Source organism: Mastomys coucha, unplaced genomic scaffold, assembly GCF_008632895.1.
Source record: "Mastomys coucha isolate ucsf_1 unplaced genomic scaffold, UCSF_Mcou_1 pScaffold22, whole genome shotgun sequence".
NCBI lineage: Eukaryota > Metazoa > Chordata > Mammalia > Rodentia > Muridae > Mastomys > Mastomys coucha.
Window position 1 is genome coordinate 99,951,458 of NW_022196905.1, and position 13,672 is coordinate 99,965,129.

General features: G+C 45.1%; 1 protein-coding gene across 2 annotated transcripts in view; it reads right to left on the reverse strand.

Annotated features, from left to right (window-relative positions):
* Tgfbr3 (transforming growth factor beta receptor 3) overlaps window positions 1-13,672 on the reverse strand; it is a 191,538-nt gene that overhangs the window by 97,897 nt on the left and 79,969 nt on the right. For both annotated transcript variants that reach the window (XM_031337166.1, XM_031337167.1), the window contains exon 3: window positions 11,826-12,010. In XM_031337166.1, coding sequence (XP_031193026.1) covers window positions 11,826-12,010 — 185 coding nt within the window. The remainder of the gene's footprint in view (window positions 1-11,825; window positions 12,011-13,672) is intronic.

The following is a 13,672-nucleotide window of genomic DNA, read 5'->3' on the forward strand; positions in this document are numbered from 1 at the left end:
AACTTGAACTTCACCAAAAATCCAAACAGCTGCCAACCATTAAAATACCCATGGAAATGGATGCATCTAAGGCACTTGATGCCCCATCCCCTTGACGCCCCTCCTTCTCAGTGCCCCTCCCCCACTCTGCCTTTCATTTCTCAGCTCTCAGCTCTTTGCTCCTCTCCCCAAAACAACCTGTGTATGGGCTCACATAACTTAGATGAAACCACACTTAAATCAAAGGCTCATTTCTTTTCTTTTTTTTGTTTTGTTTTGTTTTGTTTTTTTTTCGGGACAGGGTTTCCCTGTATAAAGGCTCATTTCTTTAAGATAGCAATCACTTAACCCAGCACACCCACCGGTATTAAGTACTGACCCTGTGGCAGGCCCAAGGCTAGGCAAATGAAACTCACAAAAGGGTCTGGGGTATTGTACACACATGTCAACAAATAGAAATTAAATAAACATTAATATACACAATGCAATGTTTGGGCTCCAGGGAAGAGACTCCGTAGTGATCCCGAGGCCTGATGCTGGCATTGGTCTTGGCTCTCAGATGCAGAAACATCTCTAGTCTCTCTCATCAAAGGGAGCTAAAGTTATCTTCAAAGAAGACCTCGCCTTCCTTTCTTCACCCCCGTCCTTCATCTCCAATAGATAGAAATGTTCTAGATTCAGCTGAAGGACTATCATGTTTGAAAATGTTCAAGATCCAGCTAAAGGACTGTCATGTTTCGATGGACCATGTCTTTCCAGTATTGCTGTCACTGTGGTGGTCACAGGCAGGGACTTAGCCAGGTACTGACGCCTAGAGGCATTTCAACACAGTTCCATAATATACTTGCCTACAGTGAATCCTTACAGAAGCCAGCTTTATTTCTGTAAGAACAAGCCCTACTCTTTCAGCTTCAAGCTGGACTACCTGGTATCCAAGCCTTTCAGACAGAACTAAGCAGTCCAAGGAAAGGACGAGTCAAGTTAGCCTGTGGTCTAGCTGCAGCTCCCCATTAAGCTGGAATGAAAAGCCAGGGCACATGAGTGCAGTGGAGGTCAGACTCACTGTCTTCCAAGCCCAGAGTCAAGCTCCTGTGTCTTTACGACCAGACCCTCATAAATGGCTTGCTTCTGCTGGACACCATGCTCTAAATAAACAGACTCATCTGGCCGACACACAACTTCCTGTAGGGTTCTGGTGGGTAAAGCTTGAAGATACTGCCAAATCCAACTTCTGAGCTGCCTTAGAAAACAAGCTACAAAGACTGGAGTCCAGAGTAAACACAGGAAAGAGCCACATTAAACAAGGAACAAATTACTATATAGGCAGGGATATTTTAAGTAGTCACCAAGCAAGAAAACAAAACGTTAAAAAAGAAAAATCAAGCTATTAGTTATCTAAAAAGACACAGTAGACAATTCTCTCTATTGGAGGAATCAAAATTAATTAAGTTCAGTAATGTTAGGAACTGGCTGGGAGTTCCTATCAACACCACAGGGACAGACCATTCTACATGGTCCAACTTCAAACTGGGCTCAGATCAAATGAGTTACCTAAGGGAGGAGTGCTGAGTAAGACAAAAAAAAAACAAAAACAAAAACAAAAACAAAAAAAAAAACCTCTTTATAGCTTTCTGTCCAGCTGAGGGAAAGACTAACTAGTTCACTAGCAGATGACTGAACCCAAAGAGGGAAGAGGGATGTAACAAGGATTGGTCTGCAGAAAGACTGAAACAGGAACCTGCAGACCTTAGAGTAGATGTGGAGATGAATGAAATGAAGTTTATTAGGGGAGGATATATGGGAACAGCAATACAAGAGTTAGCACGTGGGTACCCAGCTCAAGTTCACTGGTTGCATCACAGAGCCAGGAAGTAGACCCAACAAGCATGCACTGTGGATGCATGACTTAAGAAGCAAGCGTGGAACTCACAAATACTGTTCCCTTGCCATGTGTGGGGCAAGCGGCATGCTGCAAAAGAGTCCCAAGACTCGGTTCCCATTCTTAGGAAGTCCATGTACTAGCTGGGTGCTCTGGATTAATATACAAGATTTATAAGTACAGAGTGTGACAGGAACTGTACAAATGGCTCTGTAGTTACGAGCACCCACTGCTCCTGAGGTAACTCAGGTTCCATTCCTGCACCCACATGATGGATCACAGCCACCTGTAATTCCAGGTTCAAAAAATCCAGAGCCCTCACCTGAACTCATGTGTACATATCTACACGCACATGTACACACACATACACACACATGCACAAGACTAAAAATAAATCTTTAAAAAACACATTTAAAAAAGAAGAAAGAAGGTATAGACCGACGGATTCAGCTGTGAGTCAAGACTCAGCTTCTGCCCAGGGTCTTTTTTATATTTTTAAACAAACAGTATCTAATTATACTGACCAGCCTGGCTCTAAACTCATGGGCTCCAGTGACTTTCCTATCTCCACCAAGTAGCTGGGACTACGGGTACATGCCACCAAGCATGGGTGAGATGTTAAACCTGAGTTCTCAGGGCATCTCCAACGGTATCTGGAGTTTCACAAACCACACACATCGGTCCACCAATCTCATTTCCCACTTTTCAGCCCTAATTCAACCCCACTATTATCCCAATCTTCTATCCCAGGGTTGGCAAACTATTGCTACAAAGAGCCAAACAATAAATGTGGCCTTAAAAGCCACATGGGTCTGTTATACAATATTCAACTCTGGCATCACAAGGAAACAACCATAGATAATATATCAACAAATGAGTATGGGTGTGTCCTAATAAAACTTTATTTACAAAAACAGACATCAGACTGACTAGTGGATGAATAAGTTATGTTATACCCATATGATCAAATGCTACTCAGGAATAAAAGGGAGCAGTATTAAAAATATACATAAATCTCAAATGCAGATACATATTAAAACACACATGAATCTCATGTGCTTTATGCTAAGTGGAGGAAGCCAGCAACAAAAATCACCTGTTACATGATTCCATTTACATGAATGCCCAGAAAAGACAAAAGGAAATAGATTAGTGGTTGGCTGAGCAGAGAGAACACAAAAATTGGGCAGTGAGGAGTTTTCTTTGAGGAATAGTAGAAATGTGAAATTAGATTATAGGTTTGTATTTGGTACTTCTTGTGACCGAATACCTGACAAAAACAACTTAAGGAGGAGTGTTTATAGTGGCTCACAGTTTGAGGGTGCTGTCCTTAATGGTGGGGCAGGTGTAGTATCAGAACCCTGCAGCAGCTGACCACATGGAATCCACAGTCAGGGAATGAATGTACCCAGCTCCCACCCTCCTTTTCATTCAGTCCAGAACTCCAACCCCTGGAATGGATGGTGCCACTCACGTTTAGACGATTTGCCACTCAGTTAACCTAGTCTATGCACAGAGACTCATGTTGTTGGCGATGCCAGATCCTGTCAAATCAACAGTCACAATCAATAGATCCAATTGCTCGTTTGTACACTCTATGAATATACCAAAGCCACTGACTTGTAAAGCACTTGTATGTAGATGGTCTCTCAATGGAGTTAGTTAAAAGCAAATAAAGCAACAAGCAGGATTTGGTTTGAAGGTGACAGTGTATAGCTGCGGCACACACAGCAAAGATCTGTCTCTTGTGTATGGTTTCTGATCTTCCCTCTGTGACACATCCTCATCCTCTGACAGACATTTGTTGACATCCGAGTCTTCCACGAGATACACACTGTCTTGTGGACACTTCCTCTCAGCTCCAGCTAGAACAACCACTCTCTCAGTGCGTTCCTGCAAAGTTTTGTTAATGTCTTAAGGTTACATTATTTGTCGTGTTGGACACAGAGCAGAGTAAAGAGTGGCGGTGTTTACCCACTGGACTCTTAGTACACAACTCAAGCAATGAGTCCGTGAATAACTAAACGTATGAGTGGAAGGTTGAATTTATGAAAGAGTTCCCAATCAAGATGGTAACAATGAGGTCCTGAAGCTGAAGATGACTGTCCCAGGAGACTGACTATATGGTGAGAAGAGAGGGACAGAGAAATCCCAGAGCCACTGTAGAGGATATGGAGATAAAACTTGTTGACTGACCAAATACAGGGTTTGCAGGGATGGTGATACCAATGGTGCTGGTAGGGAGAACTGACTTAGGAAGGCTCTTAAATCCCATTTCAGCTGGAGAGATGGCTCAGCAGTTAAGAGCACTGACTGCTCTTCCAGAGGTCCTGAGTTCAATTCCCAGCAACCAGGTGGTTCACAACCATCTGTAATGAGATCCAATGCCCTCTTCTCATGTGTCTGAAGACAGTGACAGTGTATTCATATAAATTCCATTTCAGAGACACTTTTTAAAAAGTAATATTATTTGATAATTGACAGGCATACATGCCAGCCCAAAGTGCACAGAGTATCTCTCAATCAAGGGCCAATATCATTTCCATTTCCAAGGATGGAAGTGCTAGATCAGAGACTGATTGATTCACTGATCACCCCCAGACCTCTGGTCTCGCCCCTCTCCAGTCCCAGGAGTCCTTGAGACGGTCAGACAGCACCATATATGACCCGCAGAGGCAAGCACAGAAGAACAGAAATCAGACAATGTGGGGTAGAAGGATGTCCTGATGTTCACTCAGTCAGGAGTTCAGAAAGGAGAGAGGCATGAGGCATGAAGCACAGCCTAGAGGTAAAGGGGCCAAGTTTATACAAGTCCTCTTCAAAGTGAGGAACAAAAAGGTGAAATAAGTGTGTCTGATTTATACAGACGCTTTTAAAAATCACAGTCAAGGTAGTATGATAAACACTGCTATGGAATTTGAGTCTTCAAATCAAAAGTGTTAGTAGTAAATTTCCCTTTATTATCAAACAAAGTGTCAAAATGGCAGATAAGGTGGATAACTGGGTACTGGGCATGCACACACTGGGCATCTGCACACACTGGACATCTGCACACACTGGGCACACACTGAGTATCTTCATACACTGGTCATCTGCACACATTGGGCACACACACTGGGTACACATATACTGGATACATACACACTGGGCATCTGCACACACTGGGCATACACTCTATCTGCACACACTGGGCACACACTCTGAGTATCTTCATACACTGGTCATCTGCACACACTGGGCAAACACTGGGTACACACATACTGGGGACACACACACTGGGCATCTGCACACACTGGACAAACACTGGGTACACACATACTGAGAACACACACACTGGGCACATGCACATACTGGGCATACACTCTATCTGCACACACTGGGCACACACTGGGTACTATACACACTGGATACACACAGTGGGCATATGCATACACTGGGCACACTCTGGGTATCTATACACACTGGGTAAACACACTGAGTACACACGCACTGAGTATCTGCACACAGTGGGCATCTGCATACACTGGACGTGCACACACTGGGCATACACTCTGGGCATCTGCACACACTCAGCACACACACACAGGGCATCTGCCCAAGTGGCAAAGCTAGGGGCTAAGACTGATCGATAGACCTGCTCTGTACATTATTCTATGACTTGTATATGCTATTAGAAATGCTAAGAGGGAAAACAAATCACATTTTCAAATGTGGCAGCCACTCGTGTAGAGACATGCTCTAACGAGAGTCCAAACCACAGAAGCGACAGCCAGACCAAGGCTGTGACCCTCCAGGAAGGTCACACATGACACTGCTGGACAGATGCAATGGGCTCTAGAACAGTCTCTTCTCCATCCTGAGGAGGTCAAGGCAGTGAGAAGAGACTTATCTGTTTGGGTTTTCTTCCAATCTCTCAGCTTCCGGGCCGTGTAGAACATAACCCATCACCGCCGCATACTGAAGCAGCAAAGACCATGTGGCTAACTCTCCTGCTGGGGCAATTGTACACCATGTGGACAGTCCTTTGGTAAACAGCGGGGTTTAAACTATGCAACCAGCCCAAGTCCCGGTATGAATGCTGAAACTCGCCTGTGTCCTGATTGGTTTGCCGAGACTGGTGCTGACTAACACCTCTGATTTTGCCATTCAGAACTCCAAAGTTGGTTTCAGAAAGTTCTTAGCTGGCAGTCAGTTGTAGTTTCAGATTACACATCTTGCCCCAACTTGTTAGAAACCACCCTCAACTAGAGCAGGCAGTCTCAGCTCCAGCTGCACAGATCTCTGTTGAGACATCCCTGCTTAGCTGTGCCGTAATTCCATTCCTCTACCTACACGTGGCCTTAACACCATCACACTGCTCAGCAGCCACCATCTAAACTGTACTGGGTGTCTTCAAGAGAAGGGATGACACTTCTTCAGTGATTTGAATGTCTTACAGTTAGGTTCTCTGGCCCCACATATTAGAGCCAGTTGCCCTTGAAGGTAAGGCAGTCATTCTACTGTAACACAGGAGTTGAGGTCAGAGAGTAAAAGTGAGGAGGAGAAATTGGGGAAATTTAATAACCCTGCTGTAGGTTAGTGAGACAATGCTGAGTGTTGAAGTAATCCTTCCTCCTTCGCAGGAGTGACTCCCATGATGACCCTCTCCTATCAAACAGTATACAGTGCTTATGTATGGAAGGGCTTGTTTAGAAACTGGATATGAGGGCCAGCAAGATGGCTCAGCAGGCAGAGACATTCACAGTTAAGCCTGTCCACCTGAGTTAGATCCTAGAATCCACATGGTAGAAGGAAAGAACAGACGCCCCCAACCTCCACACACACACTGAACATGGTATACATGGGAGTACACAATACCTGTCTGTCTATCTATGTATCTATCATCTATCTATCTATCTATCTATCTATCTATCTATCTATCTATCTATCATTTATTATCTATCATCTATCTAACATCTGTCTGTCTATCTATCATCTATTATCTATCATCTATATAGACCATCTATCATCTAGATCATCTATCATTATCGTCTATCTACCATCTATCTATCTACCATCTATTATCTATCTATCTATCTATCTATCTATCTATCTATCTATCTATCTATCTATCTATCAACTCTTCTAAAAGGAAAGGAAGGGAGAAGGTAGCTTACATGGTTCAGGCTATGGTGGGCCATCCCTTTGCCAGGCACCCACAGAGACTCAGGTAGCCCTTTACGGCCTGAAGGGGAGGCTTAGCTGTCTCTGTTTTAGTGGAAGGGCATGTCTGGGCTTTGGGAGGCAATGCGACCAGTGGGTCAGTATACTCTCTCCCATGACTAGTGTCTGTTAGTGCTCTAGCTCCATCTTCACTTTGAGGTGGCCTCTCTTACCTTGAGCTCTTACTTTATCCCAGGCCAAGTGAGCTCTGTCAGTAAATTAAGGGAAGTGGCTCTCCCAGGGAAGGTTCAGGTTTGTGTATCAGCTTGTCACAGGAGGTTCCTGTTCTTGGGTTAGTACTGTTAGTACTTTTAACTCCCTCAGGGCTTCACTGTGGTATTGTAGTTGGTCTTAGTGTGGTAGAAGCTTTAGGATGGCCCACCATGACCTGTACCATGAGAGGTGCCTTTACGGTTACCTGGGGATAAGGAAGCTGTTAAAAGGGCAGCAGGACACCTCAGGGTGTTCCCTTCCTTCTCTTTCTCCTGTTCTGATCTTCCTGCCCTCAGGAAGGGGCAAGGAAGGGACAAGTATAAAGATAGAATGGTTTGGAGCCACATGTGTAAGTAACACAACCATCAGGTACAATTGCCAAGAATCTGGGCTCCGAGTATCAGGCTCAATCATAGCAAGCTCAGAGACCTGCACAGCAAACACTGTCATCTTCCCTTGCACACAGACCCACATGGCCAACAAACTGCACTCTTCTGCTTCATGCCTCCCTTTGCACTTCTGCCTACACCGCTGCTGTGCATGTTGCTGGGCGCACACCCCAAGTCCTCTTTCAGAAAGAGGCTGAGAAATAAATATATCAAATTATGAAGGATTATGGACAAGTGGGGTGACTAAGCCCAGCCCCTTCCCCACAGCAGTGAAGCCTCCTCACTCTGCCCTGGAGCCTACACTGACTGTCAGTGGGTGGCACTGACAGTCTATCCTTCATGGACTGAGTTAGTGTGTCTGCCAGGACTGTGTGGAGCCCAGGGTTCAAATCCCAGCACCACATACACCAAATGTGCTAGTGCAGGAGTCTGGTCCTCAGCAGGTGGGAAGAGGAGAGGCATCCTACCACAGGGAAACGTGAGAAGACAGGAAACAGACTGTCACCATACCAACACCTGATGAAAGTGCTCTTCTGCAGCAAGCCTGGGTGGGTGCAGCAAGCCTGGGTGGGTGCTTTGACCCTCTCATGTCAAGCAGAGCCCTGAGGCACTGAATCCCAGGGCTCACAGAACAGACTCAAGGAGGGGCTTGGGGGGAGGCACCAGGAGCAGCTGGGAGCACAAAATCAAGCAATGAAAGAGGCTAATATGGGCCAGCAGGAAGGCTCAGAGGCAGAAATACTTACAGCACAAGGGTCTGAACCCTTGTGAAGATGGAAGGAAAGCTGACTCCAGTTATCCTCTGCCTTCATGATCATGACTCTTCATTCCCCACTCCCACCCCCACTCCATCCACACACTCCTACCCCCCACTCCCCACCTACCCTACCACACCCAACTCCACTCCACTCATATATGATGATGATGATGTAATGATGGTGACAGTAATGCTTTTTTAATTAAAGCAAAGGAAAGTGGTAACACATATTCAACAAATAACTAATCTACTATCTCATGGCCTTTGGCCTCTTCTGCCCTTTTCTGAACTCGGGGAGGTCTTTGTCCAGTTTCCTGCCCACTTTCCAGGCTGCTATTTCCCAAAGCCCATGATTACAAGTGAGAGGTATGGTCCCAGATGAAAAACAACCCTAATTCTAGATCTAGCTTCCCCAGTCTCATGCCAGCAGAGAGGGAGTGGGAGAGCAATGCCACGGGACAGGACATCCCAGCAGGCTGCAGCAAGTCTGATCCCCCCAGGCCCCGTGCTGTTTACCCAGCCAGGCAGAACCCTTTCCTCAGATCCTGTCAAGCTGCCAGTGACCACGTCCATGCACAGAGACTCTTGCCTCCTCTTCTGCCAAGGAAAATGGGAAACCTCACCTCAGACGAATGGCGAATGGCGCCTGGGAGATAGGGGCTTGGTCAAACATTAGAGAAGGGGTGGTCTAACACAGCTCGGGCGCTGATCTTGTATCCCTAAAAGCTGAGAGCAAACAGGACTGGTTTCACAGTTCCCTCATATTCAGAACAGCACCAGGGAAGAACTCCTGCTGATAGCCAGGTGTGCTCAGATGGGCATGGGGTATCGTGGTGTCTCTGGCTGGTCTGTGAGCCAAGTCATTTTTTTCTTTTTTTAATTTTGAAAAATACTTGCCTTAAGTTTGGTATAGACTTTACAAAGTCTTTAACTCTGGCCCTTCTACAAATACCCCCAAACATCCACCATTACAATTAGCATAGCCCATGCAATACCATAGCTATAGAAAAGAAACCATGTTGTCCAGTGAGAGTAACAAAAAGAATGGAGTTTAGGTTGAAAGGTGAAGCAGTTTTGGTCCTAATAAAAAGATGGGGGTGGAACTGGCCAAAGCTAACTAAACACTGCCAAATCAAAGGGCTTAAAAAAGAAATTAGATACAATTCATGTGCCATCAAATTTAAATTTTGTTGTAGTTGCAGGGCTATGTAAGAATCACAATATAGTTTTAGAATATGTTAATTCTCCATCTCTGAGGCCCCCACTATCCACAACAGTGAGCCCCTACTTCCTTCTTTCCTATCTAGCCCTAAGCCAGCACCTGCTTGACTTCACTTCCTGCCTCTCTGTATGTACTCTGTACTCTTTATTTAAATGAAATTACATAATGCATGGCTGTGTGACTATGCAAATTACTTAGCATAGTATTTTTAAATTTTATCTGTACTGTGGGATATTTCTGTAACTGTGCCTTTTAAATTGTCTGATAACCTTCCAATATATAGATATACCACATCCATTCATCAGATGGCAGCCATTCAAGGTATTTCTAAGCTTTAAGTAGCACTGGGATTTTTGGTAGGCACTTCAGTTGGCATTTCTGAGTGAAACTGCTAACTCGTGGACTGGCTAACCTATTTCAAAACTGTTAGCACAATGGCCAGGGTGTGTCACCAGCCATCTATGAAGAGGGGTGAGAGTTTAACACTTCTCCACACCTACCTACCAATCTCCGGTCAGGTGTTCTTTTCAGTATTCCTGGGTACATGTAAAAGACTCCAAGGCCTACTAACATGACAACTCTGGAGAGCTAGACAGAGTATCCAAGAATGAAAATCCTAGCATCATGCTTGCAAGCAGCCTTGAACTACAGCATCTAATCCTTAAATGTCTCCAAGGAACACAATAATACAGTTTCCCTCAGAGGTCTACTGGCAGAAATGTCCTTAAATCACTAGCGGAAGAGCTTACATGCTGGCTACACAGACACCAGAGAAGCATGCTGGCGGGGTCATCCTGCAGAAGCCCTAGCTAAACCACACACTCTCTGTGCTGCCGTGTGCTGAGATGTCCTTCCCTCAGGTCTTTTTCTTTTGCTGTGCCGGTCTCATCCAATCCGTTCTCAGAGTCCACAGTGGTATCACATGATTTAACAGTGATTAACATGAATTTTCAGTTGTTGGTGTTCCCTCAACAGCTTGGACTTTCCTTCCCCCCTCAGTCCATCTGAGAGAACCGTATATAAAATGAGTGATTGCAGGGCTGAGGGATTGCTGGAGTCAGCAGTGCCTCCTCCCAGGGGCTGTACTTCCTCCCCTCTTCCTTTCCCTCTCTCCACTAACTCTCCCACACATGTCAAGAAGTAAAGACACATTACTGGGATAAGGAAATCTGACCTGAGGAATGTGTTGCAGCCACAACGGCAGGCCAGCAAGAGGACTGACAGTAATTTCCAGTGGAGCTGGGAAGGGTTCCATGCCCTGACTTTGAAATGAGCCAGCACTGCACACCTTCATTGGATTAAAGTCAGCTCTGTTTTTCCTGGTGGAGGCTCCAGGCCTGTGCTTCCCCTAGGTACCCAGAAAGGCAAGGAGATACTGTGGCACACACAGGTAGCTGTGGGAATTCACTTTTCAGACCAAGAGAAAGCTGAAAGATTAATCCACCTTTTTCAGTCATTTTTCCCAACTCTACCACCACTGCGGAGAATTGCTGTGGGTGCTTTTTCCTTAGAGATATAATCCCTCCCTGATAACATTGCTGACACAAACTAAAACACAAAACAAGCAAACAGAAAGAAGCCAACTCTGTTATTCTGTAGGAGAAATATATCCTCTTACAAGTTACAAGGAGACCACTAGTGCGCAATCTAAGCCACTGATGAGTCACAGGGAGGAACGGGTCCTTTACCTCTGAGACACCTGTCCTCACACCTGCATCCTAACCTGTAAACTAGGCATGACAGAGAGACCCAGAGCAGAATCGTACTTTTTTTTCAGTGGTGGAGCCCAGTGAAAACTGAATCATCATGAGCTTGGTCTATTCCCTTCTCCTCCAAGGCTTCTCCATGACTGCCAAGACTGCCATCCTAGAGAAGACGCTGTACCTCAGTAAGGAACTACCCTCGGGGAACTGACCTCCATTCTAGACGTTTTCCTGATCCATCCTTCAGGAGCAATATGTTCTTAAGACACACAAGGCAGGAGGAAAGAGGGAGATTTGTAAAGATGAAAGACAATTCAAAATCTTAGAAAAACAGGGCCCCCAGAAAGGAAGAAGTGCTTTCTATACAAGGCTAACAGCTTGAGTTCTGTCTGACTCCCAGAATCCAACATAGAAGGAAGGATCCACTCACAGAAGTTATTTCTCTGATGTCTCAGACTCAGAGAGCAATGCCCACACTCACCTCTCTCTGCGGCTGACCTGGTCTTTGATCTGTACTTCTGAGGTTTAGGACATGAACCTCCCTTGGCAGCCCAGTGGTGCCTCTGCTGGCACAGCCAGACAGAACGGTGAAGCTCTCCATCAGGGCCTGGACTGGATGAGAGGCATTGATCGGTGACAGTTCACACCGGGTGCTGGGCTCTGGACCTGTGAACACAACCACAAATAAGCACTGTTCAGCAACAGCAGAGACACTTTGGACCATGAATTCACTGCTAACCCATCTGAAAAGCCTTGACAAATAACTTGTTTCTAGAACTCCAGGAAGATTAAAAAGCTGGCCTCATCATCTGAAATTCTAACTTTTACATTTTTTGCATAATTTTGATGTGTGTTTGATTTCTAAAATTCTCTTTTAGGCTTGAAGGTCACCGATGTATCACTCTGGGTGAAGGAAACCTCCCACTGAACATCTGAGTTTTTACTTCTTCTCTTGGAAGAAAACCTGAGATAACTGGAATAAATTATTTAAGTCCAAAATAATACCATACACAAATAATACTAAATATCTATAATTCTGCATATACTGCCCAAATAGTCTAGGATACCTTTTGAGAGTTTTCCTTTATTGGCTTTGTTTTGTTTTAGTTTTTTTTTGTTTTTGTTTTTGTTTTTTGTTTTTTGTTTTTTGAGGCAGGGTTTCTCTGTAGCCCCGGCTGTCCTAGAACTCACTCTGTAGACCAGGCTGGCCTCGAACTCAGAAATCCGCCTGCCTCTGCCTCCCAAGTGCTGGGATTAAAGGCGTGCGCCACCACTGCCCGGCCCGAGTTTTCCTTTATTAAGGAAAATAAAACAAATTTAAGAACTATATAAAAAAAATGGTATAAGAAGAAGAATTTGGAGCCAGACCTGCATGGCAAAGTTTAGGGCAGAGGTCAAGAAAATCCTCCCCAAAGAGGCAAAAGGCAAAATGTGAGCAGAGCTACAAATAGGAAATGTAGAACTCTGGTCATATTTGGCTCCTGCTTCTCTTTTCCTGTTCCTCTAACCAACCAAGCTTTCAAGTCTAAACCCAACCATCCCTCTCCACTTCTGTTTCCAACTGCCCCCAAAGCATTAAGAAGGCTTCACCCCTCAAGTCCTCTGAGCCATCGCTCCAGCAGGGTGGTTCTTCTAACCTGGAGGAATACAATTCTACAGTTGCTCCATGTGTAAATGCCCCCCTTCCTATCCACAATTATGCCCTCACCTCTGAGAACTGCTAAGTAAAGCCTGAGCCCCTTAACAGGGCACACAACCAGGCTTTGCCTGATCTAACCTCCTGCCTTTCTAGCCTCTGGCTGTTCCCAGCAGCACCAAGTTGCTTAAAGATCGCCAGATGCGGCATGAAGAATCTCAACCTTGTGTCTTTACTTCAGCTTGTCTTGGTCACCCAGACTCTTCAACTCTAGCCCCACCCTACAATAAATGCCCCCCAGCTGAAGGAAGTATTCCTCTATTCCCTACCTCTTCATCCCCCATAATGTATTTACCTGTCGCCTCTGCTTCATTTACCAAAGGACTACAAGTGTATACACCTGTTACAGCCAGTTGAGTGTATGCTCCCTGACAGATATATCTTCATATTTTCTTATACCCTTGCTAGGTTCTCAGAACTCATATAGTACCTGGCCTGAAGATGGTTCATATTCATATATTCATTTATATATTCTTTCTCTCTCTCTGTCTCTCTGTCTCTCTCTGTCTCTCTCTGTCTCTCTCTGTCTCTCTCTCTCTGTCTCCTCTCTCTCTCTCTCTCTCTCTCTCTCTCTCTCTCTCTCTCTCTCTCTCTCTCTCCACTCTCTGTCTCTGTCTTTGTCTCCCCACCTC